Source organism: Heliangelus exortis, chromosome 4 (genome assembly GCF_036169615.1).
Source record: "Heliangelus exortis chromosome 4, bHelExo1.hap1, whole genome shotgun sequence".
Lineage (NCBI taxonomy): Eukaryota > Metazoa > Chordata > Aves > Apodiformes > Trochilidae > Heliangelus > Heliangelus exortis.
The window spans coordinates 21954833-21974650 of NC_092425.1; the positions used below are offsets into that span (position 1 = coordinate 21954833).

General features: G+C 39.7%; 2 protein-coding genes and 1 long non-coding RNA gene across 4 annotated transcripts; 2 read left to right on the plus strand and 1 right to left on the minus strand.

Annotated features, from left to right (window-relative positions):
* Positions 1-436: 436 nt before the first annotated feature.
* ANKRD37 (ankyrin repeat domain 37) lies at positions 437-4249 on the plus strand. Its single transcript, XM_071743310.1, has 5 exons — positions 437-1521; positions 1852-2004; positions 2700-2791; positions 3287-3516; positions 4176-4249. Exons 1-5 carry the CDS (start codon positions 1159-1161, stop codon positions 4241-4243), a joined length of 906 nt encoding a protein of 301 aa, XP_071599411.1. The 5' UTR covers positions 437-1158; the 3' UTR covers positions 4244-4249.
* On the minus strand, positions 2006-19745 carry UFSP2 (UFM1 specific peptidase 2). 2 transcript variants are annotated; one of them, XM_071743305.1, is made up of 12 exons: positions 19598-19745; positions 18003-18081; positions 16359-16539; positions 16204-16270; positions 15722-15876; positions 14732-14924; positions 12819-12965; positions 12212-12376; positions 10800-10924; positions 7727-7803; positions 6137-6261; positions 2006-4672 (listed from the first exon to the last, which is right to left on the minus strand). In XM_071743305.1, exons 1-12 carry the CDS (start codon positions 19727-19729, stop codon positions 4586-4588), a joined length of 1533 nt encoding a protein of 510 aa, XP_071599406.1. In that variant the 5' UTR covers positions 19730-19745; the 3' UTR covers positions 2006-4585. The 2 variants fall into 2 exon arrangements, with proteins under 2 accessions (XP_071599406.1, XP_071599405.1); XM_071743304.1 differs by having other exon boundaries at positions 15722-15879.
* On the plus strand, positions 15842-18131 carry LOC139795963 (uncharacterized). Its single transcript, XR_011725776.1, has 2 exons — positions 15842-15926; positions 17889-18131. It is a non-coding gene; the product is annotated as an uncharacterized lncRNA (long non-coding RNA).
* Positions 19746-19818: the final 73 nt, after the last annotated feature.

The following is a 19818-nucleotide window of genomic DNA, read 5'->3' on the forward strand; positions in this document are numbered from 1 at the left end:
CAACAGCTCCTCTGCTTTTGCACATAAAGCAGTATGACTGCAGTTCTCAGCTTAAAAATGGACACACATTTGGGTTTTTCCCTGAAGGTCTGAGGCTGGTGATGTCCCCTTTTTGTTACTTTGTTTGTTTGTTTGTTTTTTAAAGAATATGATGAATCTTGGTATTTGCTATTATTTGATAAAAGGGAAAACTTCAGTGGAGTCAAAACGACCCTTGTGACCTTGAATTCACCATGGGAGAGCTTAAAAACCAACCTGAGGAGGGGAGGCCACATCATTGAACACCTTTGCTGTCTGCTGGGCAGCCTCACAGCCCCAGCTCCCGCCCGGGGAGGTGTCAGGGGGGGCCTCAGGTGTTGCAGGCCCGGGCCAGGCACTGACTGCTTGGCTGAAGGTGTTGAGGACCCAGTCCTGGTGGGTAATGGTGACGGGCCCTTGGCAATGGGCCCTGGGGCGGGTGCCTGGAGGGGCTGGCAGGTGGCCTGCAGAGGGTGGCACTTGGTGGTTGTCCCCCTCGCTGTCCTGGACACCCCAGCTGAGACTTTGGTGGCGGCAAGCAGTGCTTTGGAGTCTCATGGCCTTACACACGACAGAAGGAAGATGGAGAAAGTAACATTGATGTTTTCCCTTTGGATTTTGGTGCATGTTCTGAGGAGAGAGGCAGTGCCACGTGGGGCCTGGGCACTGTGGAAATAACAGTTCTAGTTTAATGGCCAGTGTGACAATACGTGACAGGATAGGACAGACTGTGGCTTGGGCATCCCGAATCTCATGTACTTCCAGGTTCTGTTGCAAATTAGATGCAGACGCCCCAGATGCTCACCCCAGATCATGGCAGAAAGTGATTAGGGGCAAAACCAACGCAAACTCTTAATGCAATTCAGTTAAAAGGGCACTTGGCCATGGAACTTCAGGCTAGCAAACGGGACTTCACCACTTCCACTGATCAGAAGCTGTTGGTTGTAACACAAATTCCCAGACACTACAAAACTTAGAAAATTGAGGGAAAATGCTGTTTTGAAGCTGCTTTCACCTGAAATGGATTGTTTCCAGTTCTGTTGATAGCATCTGGCTGGTTCTCATGAAAAGGGGCTATCATACCCAAAAGGCTTTGAGGGTTCTTTGAAAATCATCTTTCGCTTCATTCCCAACTTTCTGATGCTCCTCACCCTGGGGAAGGTGGCAGCTTTCCCGCCCTCCTCCCCCCCGCGGCCGCGAGTGTGTGAGGGACGTGCCGGTCAGCCCCGCTCGCCATGGCCGCCCCAGTCCCCGTTTACCGGCACCGCGCCGGCGGGCCCAGGCCCCGCAGCGCCCCCGGGGAGGCCAATCGGGGGCAGGCGGTTACCGGTCCGTCCGCTCCCTGCTTGCCTACGTGCCGCGAGGCGGCTGCCGGGGGTTGCGGGCACGGCTACGGGTACGGCTGGCGAGGGGGACGGGGAACAGCTTCGCAGCGGAGCTGTGAGAGAGCCAAACGTGCTCGGGAAAAGGGAGGCGATGTTGATGCTGGATTGCAGTTCAGAGGTGAGGCGGGGGGGAAGGTCTGTCTGCTGGTTCGGGCTTACCGGAGCCCAGAACTGCTGCTGCTGGGTACGTCGGGGCACACTGCCGCTATCGATCAGGAATTCTTGTTAAGAGATTGAAAGCAAAAAAAAAAAAAGGTCACGCATGGATTGCTTTAATTTTTTGATTTTGGAAAGGGTATTCTCAACATAAACGTCCAAAATTTGCAAGGAGGGTGGTTTCTGCAGTGTTCTTAAGGCTTGCCATAGTTACACTATGAAAAAGTAACACTTTTTTTTTTTCCCTTTTTTTTTTTTTTTTTTTTTTTTTTTGCTATCTTCTTCATTTTAGTCTGGTAGTTCCAGCAATCTGCTCGAGGCAGGAACTGGTGTGAACGCACCTGCAGATGCCTTTGGTCAGTCTCCAGCTCACTTGGCTGCTTGTGGTGGTGAAGCTTTTTTCCTACTTTGGCAACTGCAGACAGGTGCAAATTTGAACCAACAGGTAAAAATAGAAAAGGTTTATTTCTTCCACTTGTAAAATATCACATCAGTAAATTAAATTTAGAAATTCACTTTTTTTTTTTTTAATTTAGGGAGTTTTTATTTAGAGATGTATTGCATGAGGTATCTGGGGTTGCTTATTTTAGAGTAACTTTATTCTAGCATGAACCAGTTGCATTAGGTATTTCCTCTGCTACATTTAATGCAATTTTCATACTTACAGTGTTGCATGCAGTGTAAGAAAAACCAGCTTAATCTCTTATTCAATTGAGCATCTTCTTCCTCTGAACTTTTGCCTCTACCTCATACGCTTAAACGTAAACATTTTTCCTCTAGCTGTAAAGATTAACTTGCTTGTATTTCTGAGTTGGTAGCAGCAAGTTGTTGGTTACAGCAACCCCTGATCAGTGCTGAAGGATACTGTTAATCAGTATATAGAGTGTACTACATGTAAATATTTTAGTTAAAGGATTAATATTGCATGGGACAGTATTTCTACTTCGCTGTGATAAATACATGAAACAATTAATGGCATTCACTTGAGTACAGTTTACTAGCTGTATTACTTCTATCTTTTTTGACTCACAACATAGTAGTATATAGAGTAACACTTGGTAAACAGTCATGCTGGAAAACAAAATAGTTTCATCCTATTTCCCTTCCTTCAAATAATTCCTAAATATAAACTGTTTTTAGGATTGCCTTGGAGAAGCCCCAATTCACAAAGCAGCAAAAGTTGGGAGTTTGGAATGCCTTGCTCTCCTTGTTGCTGGTGATGCTAAAATTGAGTAAGTTGAACTACATTTTGTTGTTTCAGTAGTAGTGTCAAAGGATAGGTACATTTTACACAGTACCTTTTCTTGTTTAGAGTGCAAGCTAATGTACATATAGCATGACCTAGTAATAAGAACAGTATTAGAAACTGCCATAAACACCAGAGTAGCACAGAGCATAGATTGTTCACTTCCATATTTAGACTTCCACATTAACTACTGAAAGAATATTCCTGATAGAAAGTTCTCTCCTTGCTGGTTTTCCATTTCTTCTTTCTTGCCTTTATGATATGCTAAGTCAGTCAGACTTATAAATTTCTTTTAAAATAATTAGTCCTTGTTGTATTTAATACCAGCCTTCTCAATCAGCAGACCCACGTGCTACCGTTGAAAAGCCTGCTTGGGATTGATACTCTCTATAGTTACCCCCCTTAATTAATCTTGACCAGTGGTTGCTCATAACACATATTCCAATTCAGCTGCATGGTTACTGTTAAATCTCTTTCTCAGCTTGTGCAACAACAGTGGACAAACAGCAGCAGACCTTGCACTGGCTTACGGCTTTCTAGATTGTGCCAAGTTCCTCACCACAGTTCAGCACACTCAGACAATGAAACTGAGAGGACAGTCTGCCTGCTCACTAAGTGACAAACGTGGCTTGTTGAGAGAGGATCCAGCTGGACAGAAACAAGAATTTGGAACTAACAGATCCATAAGCAGGAAGAGAAGAAGACCAGATGGTGTGTAATACCATTGGTTTACTACAAGCCAGAACATATTTTTTTTTCATTTTTTAAAAATGCTTTTGGCATTTAAATAAATAATTTTGGTGTTAGATACATAACAGACTTAGAAACCAGACAATAAGTATCAACTTGTATAGGTATTTCAGACAATGGTTTAGTAAAAAAAATGGACAGTGTATGGGGAATGGCACTGAACAGGCGACTTTAACACTGGGAGGGGGTAAAGACATTGTAAACACTTGAACTGATGGAGTAGCTCAAACAGACAGCCTTTACTAACAACACAGGTGTGTCCTCATGTTTTGATAGCATTAGATAGACTAATTCTTGTTCATCAGACAGATCCTGTCTCCTAGCTGACAAGAAACAGTTTGAAATCCCAAAATGAAATGACTGGACTATGCACTGACCAGCCAGATGTATGCTGGTACATGATCTCCTTCTGAGAAGGAGGAAAGCTCCTTTATTTTTACTTCTTACAGAAGACATTTTTTCCCCCTCCTAGAATAGTGGTATTCGTACAGCTATAAATAAATGTGTTTATAATAATTATATGACTTTTTTTCTGTGTAAATATGAAAACAAAGTTAATAAAATTCAGCAAATTTAGCCATTTTTCTCCTACTCCTCTTCTAAAATGCTGTTATCCACAGGACCAGCAGCAAAGGATGTCTTTGAGGAGATTCACAGTGCACAAGACACCTGGTTATATCAAACCTGAAAGGTAGAGAGCAGTTCATCTTTCTGGCAAGAAAGAATTCCATAAAATAAAAGGATTGGGCATTTACTCTGTAAAGACTTTAGCATAATCAAAATGCTATATAAACATAAAGTTGTCCTGGACAAAATAGAGCAGTATTAGTTACTTAATAAATGTAAGAAATACAGTTCATAGCAGACAACCCATTTTTAGAGGTTTCATTAAAAAATATTTCTTAATTTAAATTACTCAAGCAACATTTCTATTTCAACTGGGATTAAATTGACTTAAATTATTATTCTGATAAATGAAACAATTTTATCTAGATCAGATAGCATTTTGGCTTTCAGCATAGAGTGGAATTTAAATAGATTTTGGTCGTTGAGGTAGGCACAGATTATAATAGGCGTCCTTGTTCCAAAACTCCGGGCCCTTCCAACCACACCAGCCCTGTCCAAAGAAAAGCAAAACAGCATTTAAATCAACTATAAAACCTGTTTTGTTTTGTTTTCCTATTTACTACAATTAGATCTATTTTATTTTACTGCTTCTCATCTAAGATGTATGAATTCTTTTCAAGTATCTACAGAATGCAGCAATACACAATTGCAATAAAAGTTCTCTCCATGCCTGGAAACACGAAGAGAAAACACTTGCCAATCTCCTTCTCCCCATTTGTCTCTCCCCACCCCAGATCTGCTCCTAAAAAGTAGCATCTCATTTTTTTCCCCACTCCCCATTACCTTCTGTAGCTACAGAGAGCCTAGTCTTATCCTGAAACTTTTTATCATTCTGTTTCCATTTCTCATCTTGAAGAATCTTTGCCTTAAGTAAAAGCTAATACTTCAAAGCCACACAGAACTCTTCATATCAGAAGGTGTTCTGTTGATCATGATTGAACAGAAAAACAGTCTTAACAAAGCTCTTAAATTTGCTGAGTACCACATAATTACATGAGGTGGTTTTGAATTAGAGATGCAAACCTGCAGTCCACCTCAGTTCCTCCTTGCCCCTGCAGTTTCGGTGAGGTTAGGGAGTTCTGCATGTGTTTTATCCTCTTGGACTATTCCTGAACACACTAAAACTGCAACAGCCTTTTGTTCTACATGTTCTTTGGATATGGTTTCTTTCTGTATTCATTTTAAGCTTTGATCATTATGGGGCTAGCAAAATGTTTCTTCAACAGCTTTTCTAGTTGGGCACAACCCGAGGGTATCAGATAAAGACATGAGATAAAAGTTGCTGTTTGTAAGTTAATGTGGAGAAAATAATTTGATTACTTAATACCTATAGGATGATTTAGCCACTTTCACAGTTTAGGTTTCTGACATTACGTTTACTGTTCTGTAATGTGCTGTGTCATCCCTTTTAGTAGCTTCAAATACAGAAATAGCTTCACATACCCTCTAGTTCTTTAGTTTTCCCAGATTTTTCAAAACAGCTCAGTACCTGCCCTTTAATCTTAGCTCAAGGCCTGATTTGAGAATGCCTAGTGCAGGATTTTTTTTACCAACTTCTAAAACATTACATAAATGGTTTGCTTCTCTGCTTCAGAAACAGCATTTTAAATGCCGAACAGATTTATACAATCCACATACATACATACCAAACACATTTATCATTTATACTACTGTAAATATAAAGTAAGTGGGGAGATGATTTAATTCAGAGAAATGAAGAAAATGTCTTTATACTAAAACTTCAGTGTTGCTGACTCATCTTCCCCAAAGACACTGAAGTTTCATAAACTAACGGTAAGTATCAGGTATGCAGATTAACCAGGATCAAACTTTCTCCATAAGGAATGGAGAAGCCATAGAATGGTTTTGTACCTTGCTGCACATTATTTGCTTAATGCCAAACTATATATATATATATATATGCACATAGGTATGTATATGCATCAAGCCTCACCTTTTCCAAAATAACATGCAGATCTTCTCCTCCAGTGTAATGTGGGTCTAGAATCAAGTATTTTATGTGCCCTGTTATCTCATTCCAAGCCACTCCTAGTATCGTGTGAGCCAAAACACCTCCACCTAAAATAGGAAGAACAGAAATTGCTAAATTTTTCTCTGAGATCAGCTAAATATGTAAGCCTAAAATAAAAGTACATCAACACTTTCTAACAGATTTGCTTGATAATCAAAATCATTCTGAAGCTGTCCTACATTAGATTCTTCACACTATTAAACAATATATCTCTACTACAACTAGGGAAGATTATTTGGTTTACTTTACTACAGGTAGAGAATTTACTTTCCAATTTCTTTCCATGTAAGCAAGGTAGCTTTCTCAGCACTTCACCAAATGAGGTCAAGAATATTTCAAACATCTGTTTTGTTCAGTTTTTCTTTAAATAAACTTAACTGTAGAAAATGGACCTGGAAAACTTCCTGGTTGTAAAAGGACTAAAATTAGAAGGGAAATCCCAATTTCTGGATAAGGGCTATCTGCTGTTTTCTACTAAGTTCTGTCAATAGATGTTAGGGGTAGAGTAGTAATTTCTGACTCCCCTTTCTCTAGCCTGCAAACAGGAAGGGGATATTTTGATGACCTGTCTGTAGGTTGTGTCTAGCATCTATCTGTTTCTTTCAGATAAAAATGATAAAAAACAATGAGTTTACATCCTTGGAACACTGTAGTAATGACTCCACACAAGACAGGAATTGCAAAACCCACAAGGAAACACAAGTGAGGAAAAAAAAAATAAAAAAAAAAATAAAATCAGAACCCAGACTCCAAAAAGCCAACCTCTCCCCCTCCCTCCAAACAACAATTAAACTGCTCCACAAGACAGCATCATACTGAAGGGTAAGTTACACACAAAAAGACTTTTCAGTAATGGATTCTAAATTCTTGAAATTCAGACAAAAAGGCAGATGAAAGGCCAAGAATATTTTACACCAAAATCTGGATTTCTGGCACCTCTGATTTGATAGAGTAACACTATACAAAGTGCCAAATACAGACTACAAAAATTGCTGAAGTTTAAGGTTTTGCTAAAGGTGAAAATGGTATTTTCAATATTTTTCATTTTCTAAACTCCAGCTGCCTTGGAAATAGTTCAGTAAAAGTTAAAGCTTTCTTACACATGGCATTTCTTGCATTACCAATGTTTCAAATGATTAAAACAGATCTTAAGAAGAATTTGGGTAATATCCTCTTTAAAGCCAGATAAACACTACTCTTCTAGATGTGAGGTTTTGGGGAATTGTACAAAATTCTGCTTCTCTAGAGGACAGAAATCTGCTTGAGTTCTGCCTTTAACAGCACTTTTTAAGAACACTATTTAAATTGTCTTTTCTTAGCAAATGTATTAGAAATACTGAGTGAAAAGATACCAGCCAGATGAAATTGTATTATTTTAGAGACTCCCTTGGGAAAAGCTTAATTTTAAATTAATCTAAAGTTTTGGTGAAACTAAACTCAATTAGTTCTTATTTAAATTAAATTCATCATGTTGTTACTTTCATTGGCATTTTTCAATACTCAAGCACTTACCAATCATAACTGGAGTTCCTTCAGTCTTGAAATGATTGGCAAGTTCTCTTCCTTGCAGTGCTAGTTCAGAACCTTGGCTAGATAAGGAAAACAATAGATTTGTTATCCTTGCTAGGCTTAATTCTCTCATTATGCATTATACTTATTAACTGCATAGGTAGCTGATCAGAAAGTGACTTAAAAGAGTTTTCCTGTGTAAACATCCTGTGACAATCTGAATAAACAGGTTTTTTTTAAATGTAAGTTACATATTCTGGTTGGACCAAAGGAACTGCTGTAAGTCTAATTGCCACTGCAGCACCTGGAGTCACTCAGCTTTTATTAAACACCTTCCCTGTTCCTCTCCCAGAGCAGGGACAGTTAGTAAGCCCCAAAAGCTCCCTCCAAGTGCCCAAGAAACAGAGTGGCTACATCTGTCAGCAATATATAGAAAGAAATAACAGAATTTAGTCAGAAACAACAAAAATTAATTACTGATAAAGGTGTTTATAATGATGGCTCTCAAGACAGGTTTCCACTGAAATTACACAAGCAATTGTAGCACTTACGCCCAAGCTGGCTTTAAAAATCATAGCTCAAATCACATAAGGTACCATAGTGGTCAGAGGCCATCTGGGGCACAGTGACCATGAAATAACAGTTTTCAGTACTCAGGGATGCAAGGAGGGCCATCACTAAAACCTCAACGCTGAACTACTGCAGGGCAGATTTTGGCCTTTTCAGAAGACTGATTCAGAGTGTGCTCTGGGAAACAGCCCCTGAAAACAAAGGGGTCCAGGAGGGATGGGTGCACTTCTAGGAGCAAGTCCTGTGTGCACAGGAGCAGACTGTCCCTGTGTGCCCAAAGGCAAACCAGAGGGGAAGATGACAGGTCTGGCTGAACAGGGAGATATTGAAGGAAATTATGATAGAAATGAGAGATTAAAAACTATGGAAAAAAGGGCTGGCTACTCAGGAAGAGTTTAGGAATCTAGTTAGGTCATGCAGAAAGAAAATTTAGAGACAAAGGCACGATTTGAACTTAATCTTGCCATTTCCATTAAGGATAACAAAAAGTCTTTCTAGAGATACATCAACAGCAAGAAGAGGGGTAGGGAAAACCTCCATTCTTTGTTGGACATAGGGGGAAACATAGTTACCAAAGATGAGGAAAAGGCTGAGGGAAAAGGGAGACCTCATCACTCTCTACAACTCCCTGAAAGGAGGGTGTAGCCGGGGGGGGGGGGGGGGGGGGGGGGGGTGTCAGTCTCTTCTCCCAGGCAGCTATCAGTAAGACAAGAGGGCATGGACTTAAATTCTGCCAAGGGAGGTTTAGGTTAGGTATTAGGAAAAAATTCTTTACAGAGAGGGTGATCAGACATTGAAATGGGCTGCCCAGGGGGGTGGTGGATTCTCTGTCCCTGGAGGTTTTTAAGAAGCGACTGATGTGCCACTCAGTGCCATGGTCTGGTAACCACAGTGGTAGTGGATTAAGGGTTGGGCTTGATGATCTCAAGAGGTCCTTTCCAACTGGGATGATTCTGTGATCTGTTCATAGCAATACTGAACTGAATTTTGTTATTATCTCTCTGCTTCCAACTGTGGGAACCAGCCACTGACAAAAGCAGCCTACATGGAAGAGAGGCACAGGCACCACTCGTGCATACTCCAGGATTCAGAGCTAGAGTTGTCTGATGGAGACTCACTTTCCCCCTAGGAGACTGACAGTACTACCTGAAGTCATGACAGAAGCTAGGCAAGTAATTTTATACAGATACTAAAAATATCTTGCCTATAGATTTCTTCATAGAGTGGCTAACCCTTTAAAAACCCAAAAGAAGCTTGTGCACCTGCTTCAAGTTCCAGAGAGGTGGTTTAAACACAGACAGAATACAAACCTGGAACTCGGGGAAACGGTGCATTTACCAAAATAGATTCAGTACTAGTGTTGCTGGTGCAGCTAAGAAGTCTTATCTCCATAAAGAGGTAGAGGTGCTAGCTGGAAATAAGCCCCAGGAAGAAATGACAACCACCAGTGACCAGCTGAAAAAGCTGCATAACATTTGTTCTTCTTGGCATGATAGTGATGTTGGTTTTTCATAATCCTGAAAAACACTGGTGTGCCCTTGTAGCAGCACTTTGAGGAATTCTACCCCATTCACAAAGGAATCTATTCTATATTTTGATGTGCAACAATAAAAACTTTTCATATTGGCAGGGCCTGTCACAGGTGCTATAAATAATTTGCAGGTGGATCACCTGCAAACACAAGCTCTGGAACAAAAACGATTAAAATTAGCTGTATAAAGCTTTACAAAATATTGAAGAACTATGAACTATTTTTCTACCATTAAGAATCACCACCATCATGGTCACATGGTCTCTTAAAATATCTACAGTCAAATTTACTCTAAATAAGCATAACTCGTGAATGGTAAATGCTGCTTGACCAGAATTTTCATACGTGTCAAGTTAGTAGGTACTCTTTATTTCATTATTCCATTTATCATAAAATGTTCAGGGATTTGTTCATTTGCTTAATTGATAAAAAACTAGTAATATAAATTCTGGTAAATACTGAACATTATTATTTTTCTCCTAAGTGTATTTGTAGAGTTCTTATGTATGAGCATCAGATTGTCAGGAACAGAAACAAATCCCCTCTTTAAAATCTGACACACAAACCCAGAAAAGAGAACACTGTTTCCAGGCTGCTCAGCAATTTGCCTCAATCCTGAACGGATGGGGAGTTAGCTCCATGGATGAAGTTATAACTTACTGACAGTGTGCATTCAGTTCATTATGAGCACCAGACTGTCTGCTTCAACACTTATGTTTGTGGCATCAAGAAAGAGGCCAAATTCCACATCTGTTGGTGTTTCATTAAGCAATTTATAGCAACTGGAACCCCAAGCCCTCAAGAAATTTAGCAACACCTGGAAGCACTTAGCATAAGTAAAGGGATATAGTTTGTGAACAAAGAATCCTTAAAGATCTATTGCCTCTACTATCCCATGTATTTTAACAGGAACTTGCATTTTAAGGCATTCAGTCTTCTTAATAATTACTTAGCTAAACAGATATTAATTCTTACCTGACAAATAGTATTCTTGATGTTATTCCAAAAAGCTGATTCAAAACAAGCTGTACCTCAATTGAACCGATCCATTGCCGTGACCCAACAAACTCTGCAGGCTTGTCCCCAGCATCAACCAGTGCCTTTGCAACACCATGATGAAGAATAAGAACAAAAGTCAACAACATATAGCAAGCAATTCCACCACTTTTCGTGAACAAAGTTGGTTTATATAGACAGGAACTTGTTTTGAACATAGCTAGTGAAAAAAGTCAGACAAATGGATATCAAATTTATTCGCTATGGTTCCGTTTTGGAATTGTCACTTGAATACTAATACAGACACTACCTATAAGCACAGAATATAACCCCAGGTCTGCATCAGACTTCCAAGCTGGGATGGTGAGCACTCAGCTGCCTAATGATGGAAAGCATCATTTGTAGTGCAGAATCCAGAGACTGGAGTACCTGTATTCCCACTCAAAGCATCTCAGAAAAGGATCTATAAAATAGTGCTCTGAGGACGAGGCCACTGAAATACACTGAAGGCTGTTGTTTATGTCTTCTCCATTCTGAGGCTTTTATGTTACAGCACTTGTGAGGGAGCTTTTCCACTCAGGATGCAAAGCCCCAGAGTCTCCTGCCCTCTTCTAGATGTCTAAAAATACACCAGGAGAGAATGGACTTCAGTTCCTTTAAGGTTTAGGTGTGGACTGAGAAATGTTCAGGAAATGCAGTTTTAAGTTTAGTGCTCCTATCCCTGCTAAGCATGATGAAAGTGGTTTTATTGACTGAATCAAGCTTTACTAGAAATACTTGGTAAATAAATATAATGCAAATGATTATTTTTAGAAGACTGGTGATAATTGCAATGTTTCTTGATAGGCATACAATATTACCTACCCAAGATTATGGTTTTTCTTCAATGCATTAACAGAAATGAAGACATTCATGTATGCACTTGAGCTTGCAATAGAAGAAGCAGTGAAGGAGTACAAAACCCAGGAAAAGCCCACTACTCCAGAAGGCAAAACTGCCAAAGCAATCAATCAATCAATTCATAGCACCTGGGGACTTATCTGATTTTAACGACACACTGGGTTCTTTTTCTTTCATTTGTCAAAAACTGCGAAAATGTCAAAATTGGAGCTTGTAATAGAACATTAATGCAAGGAAATATTTAGAAGACTATTTTAATGGACCTTAGTTGTACAGATAATGTCACCTGGCACTGAGAAACATTTGGAGACAGCTGTCCTATAAGAGAACTTGTTAAAATTAATAATTCAGAACTACTAAATTTCAATTTAAGAGATAAATTAAAACTATCACACCAATCGGAATTATTTAAAATATAATCTATACAATCTTTTCTACACAAATTCTGGACAAATGCTTTAAAAAAATGAATCTGCTTAAATGCTCTGTACCTGTTGAATTTCCTTGTGTGTTGGTATAGGTGTATCAATGTACCCTTGGTGCTTGAACCAAGAACAGATTGTCTGCAAAGACCGATAGGCACAGCCCCAGCCACTGTCATCGATCCGATCCTGCGTGTAGTGGTGGTAACTGTATACACCCTGTACTAAATACACCTGCACAGAAACAGAGAACACAAATGCATCTGATCACACATACCTCCCTTTTCAGAGAACTGATACGACTTGTCACTTGCACTGTAAAAACTTTCAGCTGGGGACTGCAAATCTTTCAAAGAACGGAAGGGGTGTTGTTCACACATTTTGTTTCCTAAATATCTCCACTCACAGTTTTAGGGTCTCATCATGGTTCAGAGAAACCTTCAAAGTACATGCTAAAACCACATATATCCGTTTTGAGAAAAGCCAGTTTCTTTGGGATAAATACAGCTAAAACAATGCCACTATGTGCACAGAATCTTTACAGCTTACAATGCCACATCTTTTACTTTGATGTCTCTTATCTACACAATACTGACTGTCAAAATGACTTTTTTTCAAAACAGATCTCCAGAAAAATAAAAAATACTTCCTTACGAATGTTTCAGTTTAAACTTACCATACCAGACTCTGTACCAGGTGAATTAAGATGTAAATGTGGATTTCTGAGATACCCATCTTTATATGGCTCATCTGGAAAATGATAAGCATTTGCTCTCTTGAAATATGGTCTGTCACAAGGCAGATTGAATAACTCATGTAATTCCTACATGCAAGTTGCAATAAAAATAAAGAGCAAAATTCAACTTTTGGATTAAGAGAAAAACCACATGGTAAGTAGCAATAGAGACATGAAGATTTTTAAGAGCATAGTTTAGTAAATTTAATTAAGCAGATTTTAATATATTAATATTTAGTGTACGTTTACTACAAGATCTCACTACTTGAAGGCAGTCCCTCTGGGCTTGCCTCCTTTCTAAAGGGCCCACTATTTTATGCAGACCTGTTAAATAATGCCTGCTGCTGGAGCCCCACTGAAGGTACCATGAGTGACAAGTATCTACTGGGAGTAAGGTAAAATACATCATAACAGAAAAGGATTACAGCTTTAGCTACGTAGTAGTGTATGTATACACACTCTGAATTTTAATATTCACTGATAATGAAGACATGCAAAAACTACATGCTGAGATAAAGATACTGAGCTCATAGTTTAAGAAGATTCTGTCTACTTTTAAATCTCTTAGGCACTGTTTACTATATGGCAGCATCATAAAGAGATACATTGTTGTATTTCACCAAGTTTAAGACTGAAAGGAGTGATGAGATTATCTAGGATTATCATAGAATCGTTACACTTGGGAAAGGCCTCCAAGATCATCAGGATTAACCATGAACACCACTATGGCAACTAAACCATACCATGAAGTGCTATGTCCACCTGGTTTTTTAACACAGCCTCCATGGATGAAGGCTCCACCACTTCCCTGGACAGCCTGTTCCAATACCTGACCACTCCTTCAGTACAGAAATTTTTCCTAATATCCAATCTGAACCTTCCCTGGTGCAACTCCAGGCCATTTCCTCTTGCCTATCACCAGTTATGTGGGAGAAGAGAATGACCCTCACCTCACTACCACCTCCTTGGGGATTAACACAGGCAGCAGCTGACTCAACTCTGAACATCAGCTACAACAACACTTGCTTAGCATCAGCAGGCAACATTGAACAGAATACAGCAAGTAAAAAAGACTTAATGTCCCACCAGTGCCTGAGACCTTTGCAAATGCCCCGAATACATTAGGTTTTATATACCCAGTAATGAAAAAACCCCAAAGCTTCTACACCTCTAAGGCAGCAGAAGATTCTTCCTGCACTCTCCCTATATGGAATGGTGTGCCCTGAGCCCAGAATCTGCCATGCAGGTCTCAGCCTGAGAGGACTGCCACATCACAATATTTTCCACCTGCTCCGTATTTGTTTATGTAGATGTACCAACACAGAAAGCAAAAACCAAACAGAAGCTAGCTAGGGCTGGTCAGCTGTGAGCCACAAAAAGCAGCCCTCCCCCAAACAAACAGAGCACTCAGCAACACAACCCTAAGAAAGAAACGAAAATGAGCAAATAAAATCCCATCCATAGCCTTTTCAGGACATGTGTTAAAGTTCTAAAGTAGTAACATGTAGCAAGTAATCTGATATTCTACCACGAAAATGAAGACATGAAAATACAGTATTGGAAGTATAATTTAGGCAAAACCTATCTAAATAAAGTTTATATTGTTCCCTTCCAAGAACATAATCTGGCACATTTTATAAAATAGCTTCCAGTAAATCAAGCTTCCACACACAGTATACTGCCTCAGCTATAATAAAAATAAATTTAAAACCAGCAGTATCTGTTAATATTTATTCTCCACTGGCTAAGTGAAAAGGTTTACCATTACTTCAGTTAGAATAATCGTAACATCGAAAAAATAAAAACAAATAAAAATCAGGTACTGTCACTATTTGTTGATTTGTTGGTTTTACCTTTCTGTAACTTTCCAGTTGATCATCTGAAATCCCTGTAGGATAAGAGATTGTTACAAGATGATTTTTCCCTGGTAACATGAAATGAAATTGTTCTGGTACCACAATTGACATTCCCTTCATATATTTCATGATACATCTTTCCATGTCAGTTAATTGCCTGTGGATTGCTTTCACCAAGAGATTTTGTACCCTGCAAAGTAAAAGGGAAAATGCTTAAGAAGTAGAACAGTGATAATGGGTCATTTTCTCCCATAGCTCTGATAGCTACACAATACTTATATTTGCACCTGGTCTGATGAACTTACTACTTCCAGGCTTCCACTCTCACAGAGAAAGACAGAACCTTATCATGCTTTACTCAAACATGTTTGCACAAAGAAACTGTTCCCTAATAACAACTCTCCAAAGTGGAGGTACCCTGGTCTTGTATCAGAAACACAACTATAATGAGCAATTGCTGAAAGAAATATTATACGTTACTGTTTGAGAGGGTTTTTTGCATTTTACCCATCCAATTTAGCATCCTTTAGAGTAAAAGCCTACAGAAAAATTCAAGGAAAAAATACAGAAGATGACTCCAACGTTTTCTACATTCACTTACCCACCTGGAGTCTTTAACAAAGTCCTGAGATTACAAAAACTCATGAAATAGATTCCAGCTCTCACTCTTATACGTGTGCTCACACACAAGAATTTTCAGGACATTTTCTTGGCTTTCTCAATTCCTTGCTAGGCAATGTTTAAGAGTTATCAATTCTATCAGACACTGATAAACTGAATTTTTTGAATATAGCAAAAGGATTGTGTCTCAAGATTATTAAAGCTAACAGTGGTCTACAGGAACTTTTATTATTTACACAATTAAATTCCATTACAGAGATACTATATGCAGCTCCAATAAACCAATTAATGATACAGATTTACTTCACTGTTTCAGGAAAATGCATAAATAAAGCTGAAAAATTACAGGTTCAGGATAACACTTACTTTCCCCATGTTTCTTCTGGAGAAACAGATACAACAACATCAACTGGTAATGTCATATTAACGTAGTGGTGTTCCTTATTTTCCCTTTCAATGACTGGAGCCAAAGGAGCTAATGGAGATGTCATTTCCAACATGAGGTCTATATTGATTATCTGCTGCTGCAGAGAATAAAGACACCAATAGCACATGCACCAAGAAGGCAAAAGTAAGATTGTAGATACTTGGTATCAAATTTCATAATGAAAATCTTGGGTTAAAAAAAAACAAAACAAAAAAAAACCCAGCTAGTAATGTTAAAGACAAACTGATCTACTGTTGCTGGATCTCTGCTGTCACAGCAAACGTCAATGAGTTCAGAAGCATTATTTTAAGTCATGTCAATGTCTGTTCATCTACAGAAAAGCCTTGGGAGGGAAGATCTAAAAATGCTTAAATGATATGTTGCCTGGTATAATAATTTATTAAAGTAGTTAGACACATACCGTATCTTGTAACATTTTATCCTTTTTTTTGCCAAGCTTTCGTTTGGTCTCATCATCTTGATCAAATCTGAAGTATCAACAAAAAGATAAATGTCTGCAATGTGAAATTAATCTTTTGTTGTAAATTTTTTTTTTAATTATTTAAATATACTCACTGTATAAACCGTTTTATCTCCTTACAAGCAGAATCATCAGTCAGCTCTGGAACAGTGTTGGTACCACTGTTAGGCCACACATAGACTGGGCTGTGGCAAATTCTTAATACAAGAACATCTGAGGACAGTTTATTTGCAAGATCACTGAAAACATATCCTATTGCCTTTTTTGTTGATGCCTCTGAAACACAATAAGGACACAATTAGCCTAGAAAATTGCCTCACTTTTGTTACAGTTACTGGGAGAACATTTTAAAAAGTCTGGTATGTTTCAGCTTGAAATAAAAACCTAAGTGCTATTAGGATAAGAAAAGTGGCTATGTCAACCGAAACTGAGATAGGACTTCACTTAGCAGGTCTGTCTCAACTATTTACACTCATTTCTGCCTGAACAAAAGGATAGTTTCTCTTAGATGCTGTCAAATATGAAGAGATGAATGAACTACAGAAGAATAAGCTACACTGTAGCTGGCTCTCACATCAGTAACCCCTAGCCAAGCCAACAGTTGCAAATTAACTTCTGTATACAAACTTTTACATACTGTTATATTCAGTCTTCTCAGTAAATCCAGGAAAAATTCAATCTGAGTCACATGTTTCTGACTTCCTATTGTTATTCAGAAATACAACCCAAAATCATACTAAATTTTTTTTAAAAGCAGGGCCTGCGGTCCAGGTGCAGACAAAATTTTGGCCAACATAAATTTGTAACTGTAAGTCACACCCTGGTTAGCCTGAATCTGTATTACTGGTATAGTCATCTTTCAGAGCTTGATGTGATGAACAGTCAAACCAATCACTTTGGATGTGACAAAGCAACTTTTGCACATCACCAGTATTTTCTCACTAAAGATATTAAAAAACATTACTTGTTATATAAGAAGTTATACATAGCCTGTCAAGCCATCAAAGACTATGTTGAATTGTATTTCTTTAATGTGTTAACTTAGGTTTGGCTACTACTAGTTTACTTCTGTACTAGAAGTGTGTAAAATCCACAGTGTTAGAAAAGTCAAACCCCAATGTATTCAGCTAAATTTCTGGAAAAGAAAAACCTCAATGTCCACAGATAGCATTGAGCAGACTTTCTGAAATGAATGTTACAGTAATGTAAGAATGTGGGACTAGAAGAGCCTCTTAATGCCATATGTTGTACTCCCTTGTTATCACATGGAATTGCAGTATGTGGTATCACCTACATTCAGAAGAATAACAAATTATCTAGCTCATCTTCTCTACTGCTCTAGGAAGAGTGGACCACAAAAATGTAATAGTACTATAATCCTGCATAAACAAAATCATAGTCATTATTTTTTTTCTGTCTGCTTAGAATTTCAGAGTCAACTTTGGATCCAAACTGCAAAGTGACCCCAATATTGTATCCATAAGGAGAAAATATATGTAAATAAAACTGCCTAAGAATGGCAATTTAAAGTTTATTTCAAATTAAAATAAAAATATATGATTGAAAGAGAGTCAGAAAATTAATGAACATAAAAAATAACAAATTTCATATTATTTTCTTTACAGGTTTGGGAAGAAACACTTCTCATGAAATGCCAAGACAACAAATACCATAACTAGTTAATTAATAACGGGTTATTTAACTAAATGTTAAGAAATCTATTACAATCTTAAACATACCATCAACAGCTGCTAGCTGAAATGCAAGATCCAAGCCTCCTCTTATTCTAAAGAGTATGTCCATAGCTTCAAGAATTACCTGAACAGAAAAGAAAAAAACCTATGAAAATTAGCAGGTGTTTCAACATGCTTTTTCTGAAGTTACAATCGACTGTTATTATACAGGGGTGAATAGGGCAAGTGGCAAAGCAGGAGAGTTGCTGGAGCCTGTACACCAATGAGTGCTATAAAAACAGCTCTTAAAAGATTTCTTACCTAAACTAGCAAGCCTTAATTCTATACTTTTCCCTTTTAGAAATATCTTGAGTAAAATGTCATCATTTCTCATCGTTTCAAAACACATGCTATGTTTCCGTCTTATGAGACTTCTTCCAGTTCAAGTAAACCAAGGACTGCTCTGCGCATTAGAGCAGAAAAGTATTTATGTGCATGTCCAAGTGTGCATTCATCTCATTTAGTAAATCACAGCTTCGGGAATAGAAAAAAACCCAACATTAAAAAAAAAAAAGCCACAACCTCTAGAACCCAGGCAGAGTTTTACATTTGACAGAGAAGCTGTATATTTTGAAAACAGAGACCCCCCAGCTGTTTCTTTCCCCTTTCAAAGTCTCTGCTCTGTGTTCCCCCAGATATTTTACCATGAACTTCATCCAAGACCTCATCCAATGGAACACTGGCGTTGTACTGAGAGCAGACTTTTCCAGACAGATCGATTCCAGTCAAGCTCAACACAAAGCACCCCAAAACAGCAGTGCCAGTACAGAGGAACAAAAAGGGACCGCCCAGAGGAGGGTAGGTACTGCTCAATCTAACACTCCACAAAATAAATGCTTCGCAGCCTCAATCACTCTAAAAAGAAGCCACCAAGCACCTATAGGAGTAATCCCGCAGTCAAACCCGTTGGAAAGCCTTACAAGGCATGGGAAACTTCCAGGTGCAGTGCTGTCATTATCCATGAAATCAGAGAACCAACACAGGACTCATTTTATTCCCACTCGAAGTATTATAAGCAAAAAAATAAAAAATGTATATGCATGGCTGATAAAAATACAAGCACCTACCCTTGTAGCTTTGCAAAAAGGATTATGAAATCACTCCATGATTCTGGAGTGCCCAGGATTACTCCAAGAAAACAAAAAAGGCCAGACTGCAATGCCTGAAATCCACATTCGTGAGTGAGAAGCAGAGCTCTGATAAAGGAGCTTTTCCTACAACTCCCCGACAAAAGCCAAGCAGCCCGAGACCCCCAGGGTCCCCAAAGGCGACGGGGGCATGGCTGCTGCCAGGGGCGGGCGAAGGCGGCAGCGCGGGAGGTGTCACTGACCTACCGACACAGACCGCTCCCCGCACAGGGGTGCCCCTGGGGGCTGGAGGCACAAACGCCGCCGCAGAGCACCCACGCACCCACCAACCCACCCAGCCGCAAGGATAGGCAGGCACCCGCCCCCAGCCAACCCCGCTCCACACAGGACGCGTCAGCGCCGTCGATTTTGGGGTTACTGCCGGGGGAAGCCAAGTTCCCCGGCCCCACTGCCAGCCCAGCCCCCTCCCCGCCAAGCCCAGACCCCCGCGGCCCCGGGCAAGGTCGGACTCACCACGTCCCTCAGCGCCGCGGCGCAGTTCGAGCCCGCCCGCATCCTTCCCGCGCATGCGCGCTCCCGCCGGAGAGGAGGGGAGCGTCGGATCCGCTTCTCCGCTCCGGGCGGGACCGCCGGCGGGAACCACATGACCGGCAGTCCCCGCAGAGCCGCACTGCGGTGCTGCGCAGCCGCCATCGCGTTGGGCTGGACCAATGCAGGCAGCCGGGGGGTGCGGT